Genomic DNA, 22,260 nt, shown 5'->3' with positions numbered 1-22,260 from the left:
GAAATATAGACTATAAATGAAAAAGAAAAGAAGTAATTTTGCTAGTCTTTGTGCATAGAAGATCTATTTACAAATGGACTCTCCACCCAGGAAAAAAAATAGTCATTTGCGTCTTTAGATAAACCATTACAACTGCAGTGTTATTAACAGATTTACTGAGCTCAGAGAGAAAAAAAGAAACATTTCAGTTTTTACTCCACTACTGCAATAATAACTGATATTGTATTCCTCCATAGAGTAGGAAGAACATATCAATAACAAAGAAATCTAGACATTTGTTTTGGGTGTTCCAAGAGGATGTTTATTTTGGATTGCTTTGCTGAGGTGGTAATAAACTGCAATGGGCATTTCTTTTGTAGGAGAATTTCAGTTTAATTATACCAATGCAGTTGAGTTTTCCTGGTCTGTCATAATACCCTGAAATGCTTACATGAAATGAAAAGAGAGTAGGTTTTTAAAAGAAAAAAGAAAATACTTGTTGATGTTAGATTTAATTAATCCCTGGAATTCATCATCACATTTTGTGTCAGAAAATGAAATTCTAAAAATGAATTCAGCAAGTCCCAAAGTTGTAGCTAAGGTATTTGACTAAAATGAAAGTCATTGGAAAAATTACAAATGGAACAAAAAGGCCAAAGCTTTTCAGCTTTATATTATGTAACTGTAGTTATTTTATTTTTCTTAATTAATCATTTAGACTCGACTGCTCTAAAGAGAGATAATTTATGTTCTTTAATTGGGACATAAATAAATCTTTTGGTCTGATGGTATTTTTTGCCCAAAGTAAAACAATTACATGTTTCCTTGAAGAAAAATTCTTGGCTTATGAAATGTTAGGATACTGCCTTTGGTAGACACCTGATCTACTGTAATATGGTAAATGAAAGGAGAGAAAGAAATGAGACAAGCAAAAGTACCCCGAATTGTATTCACATTCTATTATGACATTCTCAACAAAAACCATTCTTTTCCTTCTCTTTCCTTATTTTCCTTTTAGTATTGGTAGCACTAAAATATTAACTAGTTATTTCGTGTTTGTTTGTTCTTCATCATCCAAGTAATTTGTCAGTCTACCATTAAAAGCATATCTTAAGGAACTTTTTTTCTCAGGTTTACTATCAAATTTTACAAAAGTTATTTTTGTTGATTAGTAATTGTCGTAGTGATAGAATTGTATGATTTTTACAAGTTCTGTTCTAGCAATATGTCATTGTTCTATCCGTTCTTACACGGACAAGAAAAATGTTTCCAAAAAAATCCCTTAGTCATTAGATCAGGATTTCGAGAATGGTGATGAAGAGTTTCCACCTAATTGGCTAAATGTTGCTGAGTTGGAAAGGAGACTCGGGTTTAGAGGACTCTCCGATTCGTTCTTCTTGGATTTCTGACAAAGAAACCTGGGGTAGTAGGGACACATCTGTGCTATAAGTGGGGGACTTAGCTTTCTACCAGCTGTAGGTTGATGAATAGGAGGTTTGTGACACCGTCTCTCTCTCCAGAGCCAAATGTACCACCACTGAGTATTCCAGACCTTGGCAAGCCATTGCCAACCTGTAGGGAAGAAATGAGTCAAAATATTACACAGTAAAGTACTAATTACCTACTAAGAAAAAATGATTTTGCAAATATTCTTTCTCTAATACCAAGATTTGGGGACAGTATATGTGCCCTTTTATAAAATGTGTATATAGAAAGCTGAAACCGTTTAAGGAAATGTTTCTTATAGAATGCCATTCATTGTCAGGCCAATACTCTATCTTCTTGATATAAAACCAAACATGGAATCCTCTCCTTACTGACCCTATTTCCTAGGGATGCAGAGCTACTTCCACACGATTTGCACAATAGCTTTTCAACAGGAACACATCTTGTAATTCATGCATTCAATCCTTTCTCAGACTAATTTGGGTTACAACATTTCTCTGCCTTAATAGATTCCCATATTTATTTTCACTCCATTATAGCTTCATGCATTTTTGGCTACTGCTTTGTTTGGTTATTTTTACTTATAAAAAATTCTAGATTCTTGACTTTTTTCTATAGGTTTATAGGTGAAATAAGTGTTAAATATTTAAAAATTACATGTGCTCTAGGGTTTTTGTTTTGGTAAAAATATTATTTTAATGTTACACAGACACCCACTCAAGTACCACCACTTGATTCATCAAAGTGCATAGAGTTATTAGAAGATGAGCAAAAGTACTAGTAGTTGTAAGCCTAATTTCAGTGTCCTTCATGATATGTGTGAAAGACCACAAGTGTTTTCTTCTGTGAAATGACATTTTTTAAACTATGCAAATCCCAACACTTGCTCCACACTCCTTTCCAGCAAAGAAAGTCAATTTCTTTATCAGTTGCAAATAAGAATAGGATATTTCAACAGCTTGTGATTGCAAACCCACGTGAAGATTTTTAGCATTTAAATAGCAAATAAATGTAAGGTTTTCCCTCTGTTTGATATAGAAATTCAAACCTGAATTAAAAATGTTTTTTTCTAAGCATATGAGATCTGAAGCCATTTAGATGACTCAAAAGTAACATTATCCTATTATGTCTCATTGGTTCAAGCCCAGTGGTTCCTTACTCCATGGGAAATAGTGATTAATGGTCTTCTCTACAATCAGAACAGCGAAAGAATTCTCCATGCTATTGCAGGCTACTGTACTAAAACATATTAGTGTTTTATGATAGAATCTTTAGTCATTTTTAATAGCCAGGAAACCTCCATTACTTGGACTTACTTTATAAAGTGGAAATAATTCTGGCCTGGTTTGCTAAAAGACAGAGCTTGAGTTCTTATTCCCATTCCAATTGTTTTTAACTCGTCTTCATCTCAGCAATTTGAATTTGTAGAACTCTATTACAAAAACGCGTGTTCCTCTCTACCTCTAATTTCCAGGCCTCTTTATTTCCTGTGGTATTTGCTTCCTTTGCCTTTCATCATGATATTTGTCCAACTTTTTATGCTCTGTAAGCATAAAATAGTATAAAAAGAGTGTAAGTGGGAACTTAAGGTCTAAAACTCCTATTCCAAAGACTTTTCTGAAAGGTTATCATCCCTAGTTGCCAATTCAGCAAACATTAGGGCAGGAGACTCTCATGAGATTTAAAACTATAGATGGTATCTAATCACAAGTAGAAATTCTTCTCCATTCATATGAATCAAAGGCAAGCCAGAGAATCAACTCCGTACCTGGGGGTAGCGCAGCAATAATATGATGCATGAGCACTGAGATTATTTCCTATTTGTTGGTTTTAGTAATGGGAATTGATTTTCCCTTTGAAGCAAATTCTGTTGAGTGGTCCCCATTCTGGCCAATGATGCACGTTACATACATGATTAGGTGGGATGTAGAGTGTAGTCAGTTGTCATGAAAAATAGTTTTTCTCATTACAAAATTAGGAAGTCCATATGGGAAGGAGTAGTTTGATGCATAGGTAGATGTGTATACCTGGGCATCCTGTCCTCAAAGTGCTCATGATTTAATGGGGGGAACAAAATCATCATGTCATGATCACGTTTACATTTCATGCTGACTGCTCAGTCTGCAGCAATCAGGCGAGATGCAAGATGATAGTAGCTTGGTCAGTGGGGTTTTAGTGGAGGAGGTAGAGAAGCATACATATTTGAAAAACATTTAGAGGAGGATGAATGTTGGAGGAGAGAAAGAAGGAGCAGATGGCAATTTAGTTGGGAAATCAAGTGTTTTGAGCTGAAATTCAAGAGAAAAGTGCTTCAAGGAGCAGAGAGTTAAGCACCGTGTGGAATCCTGCTGAAGGGGGAATTAGGGTGAGAATTGAGAAGTGCATTTAATATGCGTGAGTGAAAGGAAAGGAGAAAGTGAAGAGACTGTGTGATCTTATGTAGAGGAAAGTTTGCGAGTCTACGACTTAAAAAATAAATCTGTGACTCTGGTACCCAGACGTTGTAACATTAAGTACATACAGGGTGGTTTCACATAAAAGTCTCAGAATTGGATGACTGAGTCAATAACAGCTGTGACATTCACTGCCACAAAAAGAAATGAGTGGTCAGGAGAATTTGAAATATTGATTAAGGCTACTGGCCTGTTTCTTTTCCTTTAAAGCAGAAATGATGACGCTGCTATACCTGTCGAGCTGCTCACAATGCCGCCAAGTGAAGCAACTACTAGTTCTTCATCTTTGCTTCTCTTTTAAATGCCAGGAACGTGAAACCTAGCAGAAGAGACAGTTTGTAATAACCACATGCTAATTTAACTCTATTGAATATTCATTTATTACAATTTCAGAAGCATAAAATTTATTACAAAGTTCAATGAAAGCATGAAAATGTGCATTTCAATGTGTATTTGAAAATTTTAAAATTGAGTTTTGTTTCAACCAATGGCATAAAAATTCTTTGCTATTTGATATGTATAGACTATTTTTAATTTATTAGCCATGAAGTCAGCACATGTTTCTTTGATATGTATCTTGTTCTGGCACTTAAAGTTTACATTCTTTTGCCAATAGTGCCTGTGGCTAATTATCTCAGTGACTTAAAACCCAATTCCAACGCAAGTAGTAGAAGAAAGGCCAATAAAAAGAAACTAGGGAGAGAGAGATTTAGGTTCTTTAAGAAGAATTTACGAATGTTTAGAGCAGTCTAAACAAAGAATAGGGCGCTTCAATTCTGTACCTCACTACTGGATCGGGATCAAGCAGAGACGGAGCAGCCATTTGAAAATGCAGTCATAGAGGAATATTGAATCAGGTGGAATAGCAAATATTCATTTAGATGACATTTATGATCTCTCCCAACCCTGTAAAGCTTTAATTCCATGATCTTGTTGGAGAGTTGGAGGGATAACTGTCTCAAATAATTTGTAAGCTATGATATATCATATTAACCACTTCACAAATGGATTCTTACGAGACTGAGAACTTACTCAATTTCTGTCAAAAAAGCATTAACAACCTTTAAAGATACTTTCTCTAGAAAAACATGTTGGGCAGTGGGAGCTCATGATTGACTGCTGCTAATGTGATTTTGGTTTATCCTTGGTTCCAAATTCAAAAAGTTCTTTACAATTTATTTCAGATTCCTGAGGCATTGTTCTCTACTCTAGGCAGAAGACAACTGAATTATTAGTTCTGTCTGAATTCGGCAGGTGTCAAAAATCCATTTGAAATCTCTATTCAGATGCCTCGATTCAATTTGGTTTTGCTGTTCAGTGTAAGAAGGCCCACTTGGGTGTGTTTTTGGATAGGTTATTGTCAGGAGCAGTTTGAAAATGTTCCAGGGTAAATTGCAGTAATTTCTAGGAAGTTGCTAAAGAAAGCCGTTGAGTATAGTTATATTTAAATAGGCCCAGCTTGATAGCTGATGAAAGGAAGTGATGGTAGATGTTTCCGGTTCACTGTTATTTAACTGAAGAGCAGGCAGTCTTGAAATGGTTTACATACCTTTCTGAGAGGGACACCTACCCTTTGTATATTCCTTTTTCTGTGCAGATCTCACTAGAGATAAGATGCAAGGGAGTGAGATAGCATAATCCAGCATGGATTTACCTCTGATCTAGAGAGCTAGGTGGAAAAATGACAGAAATGGACAGCCAAATCAGGGTTTGCCAGGGGCTGACAAAGAGAAAAGCCGCTAGTGAGCAGCTCTGAGACGCTGATGCCAAACCGTGCTAAAGCCTCAGGGCAATGCATAGTCCCAGAGGAATTTGACTTTCTTGATTTTCATTCATTTGTTCAAAAACCATTATTGTAAACAACACAGGCCAGGCTCTGTTTTAGGTGCTGGAGTGCAAAGAAGAGGAAGAAATAGTCTTTTATGCCATGAATTCACACTAGAAATTAATATTTTAATCAAAGTCCATTCATAAAATAAGGGCCAATTTAAGTGAATTCTGTTAAAGATCAGTTAGAAACATACTAGATTATATCTAGATTATGATCAGTTAGAATCTCACATTTACATTGCTTGAAAGAAGTTAAAGCAACTTATTACTATTATTATTAAATCAGGCCTCAAGGGAGAAAGGCAGACAGAGTTGTGATGCTTTTCTGCCTTGCAAAGGAAAACTCTATGAGTAACAAATGCCTGGTTAAGTTGTAGTTTGTCATAAAACTCAGAGTCTACATAGTGTTTTAAGGGGAAGGTCTTATACTGAACCATTTAAGAAATGTTGATGAAAACAGAACATTCACAAGGTACAAAATGTAGAATAATTATATAACTTCAAGGGTCTCCTCTGTAACATGAATTAGGATGTATATTCTTACTATCTTTGAATAGAATATCTTGCAAACATTCACAGTCCCCACTTGCCTTCTCATCCAACAGACTATAGATGGCCACCTAACTCTGAATCTTGTCTCCCTACCCATGTCAACAGACTCTCATCCTGCTAAGGTTTGAGATCTACTAACTGGTCTTTAGAGCTGCGACTCCAGCTTCTACTATGACGTTATTATTTAGGACTGAATAAAAAAATATAGGGCTTGTGAAAATTGACGAAGCATCAGGTTGCTAATAATAGTAACAGCAACAATATATTATTTTCGAACACTTACTACTTACCAGGAATGTAAGTAGTATTTTACATGCATCTTCTCATTCAATGCTCGCTACATTCCTATTATCAATCCCATTTTTCAGATCAGAAAATGGCTTAGAGAATTAACTTCCAAGTTCTCAACATCAAACACATGTTAATCAACAGAGTTCAGATTAGAACTAAGATTTTTCTGACTTTACATCCTGCTTTATGTACTGTGCTATGTTGTCTTAATATTAAAGGGTGTTCCTCCCAGGTGGTCATGTTTCCAATGAGAAGAAGGAGTTATGCCGTGTCAATGGTCTGACTCTGGGGAGCAAAAGCACCCAACTCCTCCCCTTGGTCCATTAGGGGTGTCATGTGCAGGCGATTGGAATGAGAGGCATCTGCTATCAGTCTGAGAGAAGCAGTGTGTAGTAAAGAAATTGATTGAAAGAATGAAGCAGTTTGAAGGCATAAAGGAAGAATTTGACTCTAATGGATTGAAAGTCTTTGAAGAGACAATTAAAAAAAAAAAAAAAAACCAAACTATTGGCAGAACCTACTGGAGAGCAGAAAGTAATGAGAATTAGATGTAAGTTGAATAGCAGTGAGTGTTCAGGGAGTTGTCTCAATGGCACTCCACCCCCTCACCTCCCAACATCTCAGGGTACATAACGTGGGTAAGGGAAGCTGTGGTCTGGAGATGTTGGTGGCTTGAGTGTGACTTTAGCAAGAGGTGCTCTTATTATGGTTCTTGAGAAAGTTATCATGTGCTTTTAGAGGAGCTCAATCTTGATGTTTCAGAGAAAATTAGAAAGCGACAGATTGAGGTCACTGCCCCGATTTCAAAGGGCGTTCGCAGATTGCTGAGTCCCTTATAGGAACCTTGAAAGACTCCATGGAAGTCAGGTTTAGAATCTCGAATATAGAGCTGAAATCAGTATTGGAGTAGCTTGTGGTGGATGTTGGCATGGAGGCAAATTTGTTTTTACCCAGGTTGTTAGTCTCTTCTATGCTCTACTAACTTTCTTGGCAAAATTTAATTTTAGAAAACTAATGGCAGTGCTATTTCCCAGACTCCAAGGAACAGCTTTGTCATCCTCCACCTCCAGCCAGCCGTTAATGGGACACTAATATATTTTGACATAAAGGGACACAATTGAATTACTTGGCTTTCATTTAATCTCTGTGTACACTCCCCCATGTTCTAGTTGTCTGTTTTCATGTTATTAGTTGGTCTGTAAAATACCAGATGGGAGAAGATCCAGGAGAATCACGACACCAGCCAGGCTAGACAGTTTCCCTCGGAGGAAGCCCAGCAGCTTGTCTGAAGTGTCTGGGGAGGTTCCTGTATGTGCCCTCAAATTCTTCCAATACCTGGCAGCAGTAGATGCTATTGTTCATTAGCAGAACCTTATCTAGGAGAGCAATGTTCAGAATAATAATTAAGCTGATAATAGCTAATATCTATTGAGTACTTGCAATGTGCCAGGCCTTTTGCTAAGCACATCATCTGTATTGACTCATTTAATTCTCATAATATCCGTATGAGGTAGATGCTGTTATTATCCCCACTTTATCTATGAGGAAACTGAAGCACAGAGTTTCCTGGTTAACCAGTAATAGAAAGAACTTGGCTCCAAATTCCAGGCAATCTGACTTGGAATCTGAGCTCTTAACCACTTTGCTGAGCTGCCTCCCATACCCACTGTTTACACCAGAGTCCAGAATAATTCAAAGGGGTTTTCCATCATGGACCCTAGGATTGAATGCCCTAGAATTTGCTGATGGGTCTCATCTGGGGCAACATTTGATAGTGGGCCAAACACCAGGTACCCTAGTCAGAAGAGAGGGTTTAAGTAAACTGCTGCCAGTGGGAAAGTGGGATGTATTGTAGATTGTTGGGAGATGATGGGAGGTGAGAGCAAGAGAGTAAATGTGTAGGGAGGTGGAGGGGAGAAAGTGACAAGTGGTTAGTGAGAGTCTCCATTTTTTTCCACCTTGCTTAGCTGGCTATTCTAGAGATGAAGTGAAATAATATGTGAATTCATTTGGGATCCTGAAAGTTCTATTCAAATGATAGTTCCTGTTGTATGTCCACGGTGTACCACCTATAAGTCAGGAAGATGGATGGGAGGCAATGGTGTGTGGTTGGAATCAGCAGGCACAGATGAGAAACTTGGAGGTAGAAGCAGGCGGACAGGGAGCAGGCACTGATGGATTTTGAGAAAGGTGGTCCATACTAGTTAGCGGATGAGGAGGAGGGGTACAATGACTGGTCTGCAGGCATTCTCTGAACCCTATTTCCCACTCCACAGCTACTGCTGTACCCAGGTCTTAGCTTTGATACCTCCAGCCCACTGGAGAAGACTAGAGCTCACTGCCATATAATCTATTGTTATCTCAAAAATTGTTTAGGTAGAGCTCTTTCAACCTCTGTCCTCCCTCATCTGCCTTTACAGAGTATGATGGGCCACCACATTCTATAGTTCTAGCTTCCCTCTTATCTGCTATGCTTGAAGGAAAATATTTGCAAATTACAATCTTTTCAGGTCACTGGGGTGAAAATAAAAAAAATAAAATAAAAAATAAATTTTTTTGAAAATAAAAACATCAGACCCCTCTTAATTTGGGGATAAGCGTTTGGTACAAACATTGTATGGTCACTCTGTTAATCATTTAAATTCTTTCCTATCTACTCACATCTAATACCTAACACTCTTTGCTATAGTTCTTATTTTTACTCTTGTCCTGAGTTGTCATTTATTTACCTGTTGACATACTTTAAAAATAATTAGATTATTTTTCTAAAAATGATCTAAAAATGATTTATTTTCTAAAAATGAAACTCAATGTAAAACAATCCCCAAATCCCTTCATGTAGGCATAACCACTTGGAACAGCTTGTTGAACATTTTCTCCGGACACTTCTCTACGTCTACAAACTCCTAAATTCCACAATTTGCATGAAGAAGATTATGCCATATAACTTTCCATGGCTTTTTTTCACTTAATATGTTGGAGTCAGACTTCCCTCTAGATAAATGTAGATCTACACACTTATTTGTAGTATTTGCCCAGTATTCTCTTGTTTAAATGTACCACAGTTTACTCAGCCATCCCCTTGTCAATTGTTTATTGATAAAGAATAAGTCTAAGCACCATATAGAGACCATCTGACTCTGTTAATCCAGGCTCTATGGCTTTGCTGTCAAATCCCTGGGATTTTGGGCATCATATCATAGAAGGAGCATGAAACCGATGAGTGAGGAGTCCAAGGCTCTGCTCCCAGCTCTGCCACTTAGTAGTTATGTGACCATTAAATCATTTTACCTTTCTGAACCTCAGTTTCCCTATGTGTAAATGATGATGTGGCTATGCATGATGCTTAAGATCTGTGCTACTAATTTACAAATATGCTGTCAAACCATATCTCCCATCACAATTTAAATACTTATGTCAATTTTATTTATCAATGCCTGTTCAATATCTGGCACAATGTCCAATATCAAGTAGATACTCAACAAATATATACTGACTGCATGGACCTATGCAACTATTGAATCTATCTACTCAACTTTCCCTCAGAAATATCCATCTTGTGGTTTTATATTGGCTTAGTTTTTAATCCAGTGAACCTCAGACTTTTTTATGTGTCCACCATCTCCCTTTAGAATTTGTGCACTTATATCTCAATCTCTCTGTGTGTCTGTGTAGTCAGGAGAGAGAACTATGTATAGATGTGTACATATGTATCTATAGTTGGAGATATATTTGTTATTTTGGAGATGAGTAGAGGGGAGCCTATATGGAGGGAGTTACTATACTTTGCCCTAAAATGAGATTTTAGACAAGAGAATGAAATTAAATTATTCCAAAGTTGCACTGAAATTAAGTGTGTGTGTGTGTGTGTGTGTGTGTGTTTGAGGTGGGGCTAACAGTACCCTGATGATATTTTTAAAGTATCACTCCCTCCTTCCATCTATCTTTTTCTTTTTTTTCCCTTCGCCCTCCCGCCTCTCTTTCCTTCTTCCCTCCCTCACTTCCTTCCTTTTTTTTCTTTCTTCTCTTTCTCTCTTCCTTTCCTTCCTTTCTCTCCTTTACTAAAATGAATTGAGGAATAATGCTATTCTTTCTACTTTAGTCAGTGGTGACTTTTATCCCATAATATAAGAATGAAGAAGCAATCTTCTATTTGAGAATATTCTTGAAACCAATGAAATCTAAGGGTAAGATAATATTCAAGGACAAGTGGCGATTGTTTTATATTAATATATTGAAGACCTGTGTTGATCCATAGTGGTGATGATGAAAATTCTTTCACTCAACTAATGCCCATGATTAAACTGTTTTGAAAATATTACTTAAGAGCAACCAGGGAATCTAGGTAAAGACATTCTGAAGGAGAACAGGATGCTTCAGAAAGTTTGGTACTACTCCTTTTAATTGTTTAATCTGGATCCTAAACTCATTTGGATTGAACTCTTTTAAAATGAATTACATACTTCATTCCCTTCCTAAAGAAAGTACATTGTACATATTTTAAAATTTTTTCTTTGTTTTGGGTTGCTTAGAGGCACCGTCAGAGGTATTTGTTGTAATATGCTTTGACTGAGAGGTGCTCTCAGAGACTGTTGAGGCAAGTAGAACTATTTCAGTCTCAGTCCTATGCTTTGTGGATTCTTAGTCTGCTTTGTATAGTTTTTTTGTCTCTTCTGAGGGTCCAGCTGCCGTGTTTGGCTATTATGAGCGTGTTTACCTAGAGCAGTTCTTTACAGCTCTGTGCAACTTCTCACTATTTCAGATTAACTGCATCTAATTTATTGTGGAACTAAACACATGATCTTATTAGAAATTTTAATAAGTTAATACCAAATATGAAATGAGTAGTCACCAGAGGCGTTTTCTGCTTATTTCCACATTCGTACTTAAATTCCAGAAACTTGAAGTTTCTAGAGAATTGTTCTTCAGATAATTGCCGCGTTCTGGTAAAGAACCCACCATTCTGCTTTGAATGTGAACTTTTTCTCTAAGCACGAAGAGACGATATTGCCTTTAGTCCCTCCAGGTGCATGTGACCACCAATTCCATCCTCTCATTTGTGTCTGACTACTCGGTTCTTGTTTTGCAGTCCCCAGTCTGTCCCAGACCGCCTGAGGATCCGGGTGAACAAAATCAGTTTACAAGACTATGAAGGATTCCACTATGACAAAGAGAAACTCCGGGAAGCTTGTAAGTTGGAAGTGCCTAATTACATGTAATCAGCCTGTCATCAGCTTCTTGGTCCTCCTTGGTTTGATGGATAGATTTGTCTTGTGTTTGAAAACCAAGGTTAGAGAAATGAAGGGAAGTGTAGTAATATATGAGCCCCACTTGAGGATATATGGGCTGAAGGAGATGGAACGGGAAAAGGAAAGCAACAGAATGAAATTATTCTGCTGAAGATGCGATGTTAGGATCTCTTGGTTCATTAAGCACTTTAGTCTCAGGTTTATCTAAAAAGAGAAAGCAGAAAGATGGTTACTATACCACATGGTATAGTAACATCTAGGAAACTCTGGAGACAGCACAAATCTCCTGGAGCCTGCATTACCAAATACAGGCAGATGTGACAAAATTATCCATGAAGACATGCCCAACACTAGTAGCTATCATGTGATTATGTGATGTCAAAGAATGTCATGATAAAGTGATTAATTGATGATAAGGTGCCATTGTTTATGAAATCTTAAATTGAGCCAACAAATGAATTACTTCTCAATGTCCGTATTTTCCATATGCTTTTTAGAATATGTAACTAATTTTTAGTTCACCTTGTTCATTATTCAGTATTTATTGGGTACTTTTTACATTCAAGTCACTATTTTAGATCCCTGTCTATATCATAATATATGAGGTAACTGGGTAAATTAGGCCAGAAGATATTGAGACCACAGGTGTGTTAGATATTAGGGTTCTGGGTTTCCTTGTAATTGTGAGGGCCAATAGTTAAGTGCAATAAAGTCAGAGAAGAAGAGAGCCAGTGTCCAAAGGCACGAGCAGGGATGCCAACAGAAAGAAAGGTGTTTTCTATAGAACCAGAGATTTATGAACTAAAACCCCCAACTGGCTCCAAGTGTGGACCTGCCTGGAGTTGTAGAAGATGCAAATAGTTAAAACTGGCAGGAGTGGAGTAGGGGACACATTCCTGGGATAATGACTTCTAAGCTCTGCTTCCTGATCCTGTGATCTGGAGTAGGGTTTAGTGGATGGAAATCCTGAAATCCAGGAAAAGTCTCAGGTGGATGCAGGGACTTTGGTATCTGGAGGTGGAAGCAAGCAAGGATCCATTTCCCTGGTAGCCCAATTACCAAACCTACCAGGGAGTTCTGTGTGAAACGTCTGCTTTCTCTATTTCCTCTGCTGCTTCAGTTTCCTCAACCCTTTTGGTTCTTTTCCTTAAACATCAGTAGCCTTTAGTTTCTCACTCTGTCCTTCCCTCTCATTTCCTTTGGTAGGAAAGTTTGAGGTGGAGGAGGAGCAATTCCCTGAACTTCTGCATTTCTCTTTCTGTAAATGACAGATTATATTTTCTAGTGTAAATGAGATTGTAAGGGACAGTCTAGCACAGAATCTAATTTAGCCCATAATGTGATGGACATACCTGTTTGCAGTGGGAGGTGAAGCTACAATGTAAGTTGAACTGACTGTTAGAGGTTAGTAATTATAAAGAATAGGGTTTTGTGCTTTTTCTCTTTCAAACTTCTAAACAAATAGCTTACAGTTTTGAAAAATAAAAAAAGAGACTGGCTGTCAAGTTAGTAACGTTTTGCAGCTTACCATTGAGTCTGAAGAAAGTCAGTTGGGAATGGGGAAGCGTTCGAAATTTTTGGCTGAAATAAGATTTGAGGCTTATCTGTGGATTTCAATGATTTGTTCTATCTTTTCTGCGGTGTTATGTGTCCACCATTGCCAGAGGTAACTGTGATTTCAGTTTTTACCAGAAGATGACAATTTCCTGGCAAGTGCTTTGCTCATCATATCTTACGTGATAAAACTTCTATGTGAGGAAACTTCTTATATCAAATTGGGGAAGGTGACTTTGTATAAGTCCAATAAATTCAGCCATGTCTTGGGGACTCAAGAGTTTTCTCATCCTAAATATTTGGGTTTGAAGAAAACAACATGTTAATTAGAAGTAAGAGTGGCTAACTCAGTCATTCTACTTTAATATATGATGATGATGCTTCTCACCTGCTTGCTCAGGAACGTTTGTCCCTTGGGGTTATGGATTTGTTTTACTCACTCTCACTCTTTTGCCTGGCTCTGACTTGGAACTGACTACAGATTCATCGGAAAGCTGGCAGGGCTGAAATTGAGTATAAAGGCAAAAACCAGTTCACATCTGTATGTGATGTGCATACCAAAATGGATATGCTATTTCAGAAGTGTTAATTAAATGCTTAGAACACATCTAGATGAAAGGGATTCTGGGACTGCACTCACCTGCACCCCAACAGAATAAAGGGAGTGAATCCTCTTAGGTCATTCATTTATTGTCAGCATTCAGAGTCTAAACTAGAGCAGTACTGTGTTACTGGGTTTAAAAAATTAGTTCCCTCGGGGCCGGCCCCATGGCATAGCAGTTAAGTGCGTGTGCTCCGCTGCTGGCAGCCCGGGGTTCGGATCCCGGGCGCGCACTGATGTACCACTTGTCAGGCCATGCTGTGGCGGTGTCCCATATAAAGTAGAGGAAGAAGGGCACGGATGTTAGCTCAGGGCCAGTCTTCCTCAGCAAAAAGAGGAGGATTGGCGTGGATGTTAGCTCAGAGCTAATCTTCCTCACACACACACAAAAAAATTAGTTCCCTTTCTTGATGATACACTGAGTGACTCATCCAGAGAGCATGCAGCTGTTTGCCATCACTGTTTAATAGAATCTTGCTCATGTGTCTGGATCATTATTCATATTGGATTAAAGCTTGAATGTTTGTTGTCTAACAAAGCCCTGCTTCCATCTGTGAGGCAGGACTCCTTGATAATTACAGGATGGCAGCCCATTTAATTGCCTTGCTTATTTTAGCATAGAGGAAGGTGACTATACGCTTTCAAATACTTCCCATCTCCCTTCCATTTAGCCCCAACTCACCTGGGGGCATTCCCCCTAAAATAATAGCAGGAGGAGAGTTGATCTTTGCCAGTCCCTCTCTCAGCTCTTGCTGGTAAATTCCAGACTTACTTAACAATGTCTTATTCACTGGATTTATGAATTATTAACCTTCAGGTTATGGTTATGATGTCCAAGATGGGAAAGTCTATTCAGCTTAAGAGTAGAACATAAAGAGAAAGTGGCCATGTTAAAAAAAATTCTTAAAGTAAATTTATAATAATGATTTAAACTCACTCCCATAAGCTGAATGAAATATGTAAATGAGTCCTAATAAAGCATGTAATCATATAGTCTAGGCAAAGGGTAATCCATTTTTGAAAATCTGTCATATTTCTAACTTCAAAAGAGTTTCCTTGCTATATGACATATAGTTTTATGTCTAGAATAACTTGATACTGTGCAATATTTAACTCTGTCCCACGTAAATTGGCTAAACTTTACTTCTGACGTTAGCTTACTCTGCATTTTTGTATTGTCATGATAATTCATACCAGTCTAGGGCCTAAAACACAAGAGTAAAGACTAGTTTGGAACTCATTGAAAACAGATGTAGCCTACAAAGGTAGGAGGAGACTAGCATTTGTTGTATATCAAATATAGTGTTCAACCCTTTTATGTACATTATCTCAGTGTAATGGATATTACCTGGATGTTTATACTGTGTAGCTATACAATGTATAATATATAATATCTCACTATATTAGTCTCAGGTAAAGACTAGAAATATTAGGATTGTGCCCTAGGCAATTGCCTTTATGGAATTTCCTTGTCTTTTGTTTACTGACTTAGTAGAAGTTAGAAATGTTTGTTTTTGAAACTCAGTTGAAAAGTTGACAAAGTAGTTAATTTCTCTGATGACCAAATCTTTCATCTCTAAAATAAGAATATGATTGCAACCTCATAGAGTACTGAGGGTTAAATGTAATCTTGTAAATGAAATGCCTGGTGCAAAGTCTGGTGCATTAGCATGCTCTCCAGAAATGGTAGCTGTGATTGTTGTGGTTGCTGTTGCTAAAGACACACTACTCTCACCCTGCTGCTCAATCTGTGAGTCCAAAAGCCAGGCTCAGAGTGGCCGACCTCTTCTACACATGGTTCTCACTTCCAAGCGCACACTCCACCACCCTCCAACTCACCTTCTCACTTTCAAAAATAGAATTGAAAACACTGATAAATATCACAGAAAGATTATGGGAAGAAAATCTAATTAATCATTCCATTTACTTTTATTGTGTCTACTAGTATGAGAGACTCCTCTGATGGCAAGATATTTAAACCTATGAAATGTGTAAACACTGAGTGCCCATATTTGGTGATCTGGCCAGATGTCTGCAAACTCCCTTTCTTCAGTCTTAAAACAGTCTCGTAAGTGCATCATCTGGTATCCATCACTGAATTTTTTTTTTTAATTTTTATTTTGGAATAATTTTAGATGTACAGAAAAGTTGCAGAGATGCTACTGGGAGTTCCTCTGTAGCGCTCACTCATAGATTACCATGGTATCTTTGTCAAAGAAACTAATATTACTTCATTACTATTAATTAGACGCTGGACTTTCTATTTCAGAATCCGGTCCAGGACATCACATTACTTTGGGGTGGCATGTCTCGCCAGTCTCCTCTGTTCTGTGACAGTTTCTCAGTCTTTCCTTTTATTATTATTTTTTCCATGACCTTGATGGTCTTGAGGAATGCTGGCCAGGTATCCTGTAGAATATCTCCCAGTCTGGCTTTGTCAGTTGTTTTCCTCATGATTAGACTGGAGTTGTGGATTCTTGGAAAGAATCCTCCAGAAATGAAGTGCCCTTTGTTTTGTTTTTTTTTTTAAATTATTTTATTGAGGTCATACTGGCTTATAACCTTGTGTACATTTCAAGTGTACATTATTATATTTCAGTTTCTGTATAGACTGCATCGTGTTCACCACCAATAGACTAGTTTTTATCCATCACCATACATATCTGCTTCTTTGCCCCTTTTGCCATTCCCCCACCCCCTGTCCCCCTGCTAACCACCAATTTGTTCTCCTTATCCATGTGTTAGTTTATCTTGCACATATGAGTGAAATCATTCCATATTTGTCTGTCTCTGTTTGGCTTATTTTGAAGTACCCTTCTCGTCCCGACACATCAGGGGTGATGTGATCTCCACATGACATCCCTGGTGGTGATGGTAACCTGATCATTTGGTTAAGGATGTATTTGCTAGGTTTCTCCACTGTCAAGTTACTATTCTTTGCCTTTCTCTATGCTATTCTTTGTGAGTGAGTCACTAAATCTAATCCATCTTGAAACTGGGGGGAAGTGGATCAATGGATTTCTCATGGTTTCCAGTTTCCATGTTTGACCTCAATTGAATTTAATAAATATGCCCAAATGGTGGAGCCATTCAATCTTTGATGCATCCATGCTTCCAAAACCTATATATTTGCATCGATTATATGCTTGATACCATGGCACATGTTAGGCATTAAAAGATGAAATGGGACATCTAACATTACAACATCATTTATTCAATACACATTTATTGAGTGCTTACTCTGAGCAAACAGTGGTGGGGAAAAAAAAAGACCCCAAACCAGAAATAGTGCTGATTTGCTGAAGTTTTTTTCTCATGTGAGGATTGTAATAGGGCTACGGAAACACTAAGTACCTATTTTCCTAGCAAACATCATTTCAATACCTAAAAGAAGGGATGGAATATATAAGCAAGAATGAGAAAAGCCAATCTAACCACTAATTAGTGGTATGACCTTGGGCAATGCATTTATCCTCTTCAAGCTTCAGTTGCCTTATCTGCTAAACGCAGTGGTTAAACTAGGTATTTCCTAAGAACATACTATATTGTGATAAATGTTTAGCCCTACAGAAATTACAGAGGATTTAAAATTTTTCCTCCTGACATATTTCCTTAGTAAGGTTTTTAAAGCTCCAGCATCATTCATTATAATGAATGTGAGCATTAGAAAATTATGTAAGTGCATTTTGCTTCATGAGTTGGCTAAAAACACTGATTGTTTTTTCTATCGATTGCTTCATCTAAAATTGAATCTTTCCCCTTCATTTAACAAGTTGACAACCGAGCTGTTCAGTAGAGATTAGGTTTCCATTTGGTGGAAGTAGGTGTTCCATTTTGAAATCTAAGAAGTAAACGATGTCAGTCTGTCCTCTGAAGGGCACTGTCCATCCCTTTGCGAGTGTATTTATGTTTATTCCTCTTGTCACAAGTTGACAATCACCCAGAATTTTGTACTTAGTTTCTTTTACTGTTTTTCCCTGTCTTTTATCTGTATCTTATGTTTATCTCTTTATTAAAAATATAATAATAATAAATAAAAATAATAATAAACACATATTGTACTATTACTGTGAGCTAGGAAATGTCTTAACGTTTCTACACATTTCGTGTAATTTAATTCTCCCAACATCTCTGTGTGACAGGTAGCATTGTCATCCCCATTTTGCATATTGAGACACAGAAAATTTAAGGAAACTGTCCAAGTTCTGAATACTTATTTAATGGCATTCTGAATACATATTTAATCACTATGCTCTCAATTCCCTCCAAGTAGTAGTTCTTATCTTCTTAGATAAAATACCTTTAATAGCACGTTTGTTTTTAGATCTTTCACAATACCATTTCAAATGCCTTTTTATGTTTAAACTAACTTTACCTTAATTTCCCGTACTCTGGTTTGTTGGACAAGTTTCTGTTTTTGGCTCTCCCTCCACCCCAAAATAAATCATCTATTCATAAATTCAACAGATATTCGTTGACCACTTACCATATTTCTGGTGCTATTTCAAGTGATGTAGGTACTGAAAAGTGCCCACCCTCATAGAGCTTATATTCCATGGGAGAGACAGACAAATGAATAATATAATATAGCAGTAAGTGCTATAAAGGGAAATAAAGCAAAAGGGGGACAAAGGATTCTATTTTTGATAAGGTGACCATGGAGGGACTTTTTGAAGAGATGACATTTAAACAGAGACCTGAAAGCAAAGAATGAGTGTACATGTGGATTTCTGGGAGAAGAGTATCCCTAGGCGGAGAGAATAGCATGTGCTAAGGCCCTGTGGTACAAGCATCCTTGAAATGTTTAATGACCAACAGGGAAGTTCATGTGACTGGAACCTGGTTAGTTGGGTTCCAGTTAGTTAGTTGGAGTAGGAAATGATTTTGAAGTTGTAGGAAAGGACGAGCACATGGAGGGGCTTGGAGGCCGTGGAGAGGGCTTTGGATTTTGTTGATGGGGTCATGGGAAAGCTCTGGAATTATTTGAGAAGATATGTAATAACATGCTTGCATTTATTCTGGGTAATTCTAGCTGCTGAGGGAGAATTGACTGCAGGGTTGCAAAGGTGGAAATAGGGGCACCGGATGCAAGGCTAATATGATATTGTAAGTGAGAGGTGAGGGAAGTTGAGGGAGTGAAAGTAGCAGATTTGGGGAGAAATGGTTGGATTCTGGATATATTTTGAAGGTGGTGCTGGTAGGATTAGATGATGGATTAGCTGTACTCTGTAAGAGGAAAAAGGGGTTTAGGGATGCCTTTGTGGCTTTGGCCTCAGCAGCTTGGTAAACAGAGGTAGGGGAGATGTAGAGGACCCAAAGGAGACCAAGAAGCACACGGTGAGCTAGAAACACACAGGAGAACGTGTGGATTGAAAGCCCAGAGAAGAAAAATCTTTTATAAAAGGAGTGACGCTGTTTCAGATGCTCCAGAGAGGGGGAGTAAGATGCACGCTAAGAATTGGTAATTGGATTTGGGTAGAGGGTGGTTATTAGTAACCTCACAAGAGGTTATAGAGTGAAAAAGATGAAGGCAAATAGAGGGTGTTCATGTGCAAATGAGAGCAAAGAAGTGATTCAGCATAGATGCTCTTTTGAGGTGTTTGTAAAGGGAAGGAGAGAAATGGGGTGGCGGCTGGAAACCGGTGTGGAATCAAGGAAAGATTTTTTTTCTAATTTGTATGAATAGTACAGTATATATGCTGATGTATGTATGCCACTGGGACCAATCCGCTAGAGAGGGAGAATTTGATTCAGGAGAGAGAGGGCCAACTGAGGAGCAATGCTTTAAGTAGGTGAAGATGGGATCTAGTGCACAGCGGAGGGTGGGGGCAGGTTCTCCAGAGAACAGAGAGGGGAGGCAGAGGAGTGGGTACAGAGGCAGGTAGATTGGGGGATCTGGTACTAGGGAGAAGCACAAGTTCTATTCTGATTACTTTTATTCTCTCAGTGAAATAAGAAGCAAACCTACCAACTTACAGTAGGGAAGGGAGGGTATCAGTGTTCAGGAAAAGAGGTGAAAATATGAAATAGTCAATTCCAAGAGCAGGACAGTGAGTGGTGTGGGCAGAATTGCCTGGCAGCACTTTAGTTACAGATTGCTGAACTCACTGGCTTTTCATAAGCATGTTGAGCGTGATGCGTCAGTTCCTGGGGGTCCGGGCTTATAAATGAAGCACTCTCTGTCCTCAAAGAGTCAGATGCCAAGGGGTTATTAGGCTGATAGATGATGATATTATTTTTAATATAAATCCCTTCATTATTTAATTCTGTTCATGACCCAAAGCCTTGCTTTGTTTACAGGAAAATAAGAAGTACTCCCAGAGCTGTGCTGTTAGATGCTAACGATGTTAGGTCTCAGACAAGGAAATGAGCCTAAAGTGTTGATAATATTTGATCCTTCTTTTGTTAAAATGTAGCCTTTGGTAATTAGAGAAATTGATTGCAGGTATATCCTTTTAAGTCTCTGCCCAAAGGAATATTTTTGCTTTCCATTGGTTTATTCCATGTACACACACACGCACACGCACACACACACACACACACACAATAATGACCATTTCTTACTGCTTATATACCAACCTAGTCCATTTTGTTGTTACTTTCCCAGGTTGACAACTTGGGGACATCAACTCAGTTGTTAGGTTTCTCTTTAAAGACTTTCTTCCAAGAGCCTTGTATAAAATTGTTACTTTTGTATTTATCATGTTAATGTGTGAGTGGTGTCAGCCACTGCAGAGTCATGACATCATATGTAATAATAAATAGTAACACCTAGTGGTTGCACAGTGCATCATGGTTTACAGAGGACTTTCATGTACACTATCCCCATGCATTATCACGGGGACACTTAGAAAGATTGCCTCACACAGGGTCACATAGCTGTGACAGGATTTTAATAAGAATTTACATCTTCTCTCTCCTTATCTAGTACACTGTCTAGTAAACACTACACTTTCTATGTCTTTGTAAAGACACAGTTGTGCACTTATGGAAATGTGTTTTAAAAAAGAATTTGGGAATCGTCGTTCTTGTTGTTGGTTGGGTTCCCTGGAAAACAGACTCTGAGATTTTTGAGTTTTATGTGTAGGAGATTTATTGGGGATTCTCCAAGAGGCAACTGGCATGAGCTTTTGTCAAGCCAAATATTCTCCATGTGGAATTTGAGTAGTTAAAATTGGAAACCTAACTGCAAGGCAATCTAAATCTCAGGCTGTTTCTAGCCTTACACTCTGGTCAGAGATAACTCCAGAGTTTGATCCTCAACAAGATGGGTATTTCTTCCATATATTCTTTCAATTTATTGGTACAAATATTGAACTGAATAGAACCAAGGACAGAAATATTTGCTAGTCGGAAAATAACCTCTTGGCAATTTGACTCAGTACCAAAATTTTATGTGCTAGTTACATGGGTAAAAGCTGCAAGCCTTTCATAGTTCTTGCTGGTGGAAAGTACCCTTTCTTAATACTTAGTGGGTTTCCTGAATCACTGATTCACTACCACTCTTCTGGAGTCACTGATAAGCAGAATTAGAGAGTTCCCTAGGTTGTCACATGCTAGGGATGTGTTTGCTTAAGGCTGCCCTATTTCACATCTCTACATGGCAGCTGTCTATGTATAATTTGTTTATTCTTTTTTGCTTCCAGAAAGAGACTTAGGCTCCTTCAGCAGATTTTTTAGGAAATCTTTGTCATTAATTCTCCACATGTATCCAATCAACTCAGAAATTCAGAGCTACCTGACTGAATGTGTCCCCAGCATCTAACTGTTGGTGACCTTGCCCATCACCATATGGAGTAATGGACGGTATGATATTGAAATTGTGAAAGATATTTCAACCAGTGTCTCTAACCGTCATTTAGAGTATTTAAGTTTTGGGTAGAGTTCTGAATCTTTGCTTTTAGACTCTCAATATTTCCTTTGACTTTCACATTTATTTGGTTGGCCAGGCCACATAACCAAGATTCCAATGTTACAGTCAAGTATTTCTCTCTCGTGCAAATACTAGAGCACTGGCAGTAAATTTTCAGTGTTGGTTCTGCCCTATATCTAGGAATTTTACAAATATTACCTTCCTGATAAATGTACCTGGAAAAATATTATGTTGTTTTCCAGTGCTTATTGTCAAGTACATTCTAGAACCTCACAGTTAAAAGCTTCCATCACTTTAACACTGGGAATGAACTCTGAGGAATTTTATAAATCATTTTGTTGTACTAGAATTTTATTAGATGTGATATTAGGAATCTTCATTGAAGTGGAATTCCCTCCATCAAAATAGAAATTTATATCATTGTCTGTGAAC

The 22,260-nt window shown here is 37.8% G+C and overlaps 1 protein-coding gene across 9 annotated transcripts in view; it reads left to right on the top strand.

Moving 5' to 3' along the window:
* The window catches only part of DGKI (diacylglycerol kinase iota), a 309,867-nt gene that overhangs the window by 181,854 nt on the left and 105,753 nt on the right, over positions 1-22,260 (top strand). For all 9 annotated transcript variants that reach the window (XM_058530901.1, XM_058530951.1, XM_058530892.1 and 6 more), the window contains one exon: positions 11,641-11,741. In XM_058530901.1, the coding sequence (XP_058386884.1) occupies positions 11,641-11,741 (101 nt within the window). The remainder of the gene's footprint in view (positions 1-11,640; positions 11,742-22,260) is intronic.

The sequence above is a fragment of the Diceros bicornis genome, chromosome 3 (assembly GCF_020826845.1).
Source record: "Diceros bicornis minor isolate mBicDic1 chromosome 3, mDicBic1.mat.cur, whole genome shotgun sequence".
NCBI classification, from domain to species: domain Eukaryota; kingdom Metazoa; phylum Chordata; class Mammalia; order Perissodactyla; family Rhinocerotidae; genus Diceros; species Diceros bicornis.
The sequence above is the reverse complement of the archived record's forward strand: the minus strand, read 5'-3'. Positions and strand labels throughout refer to the sequence as shown.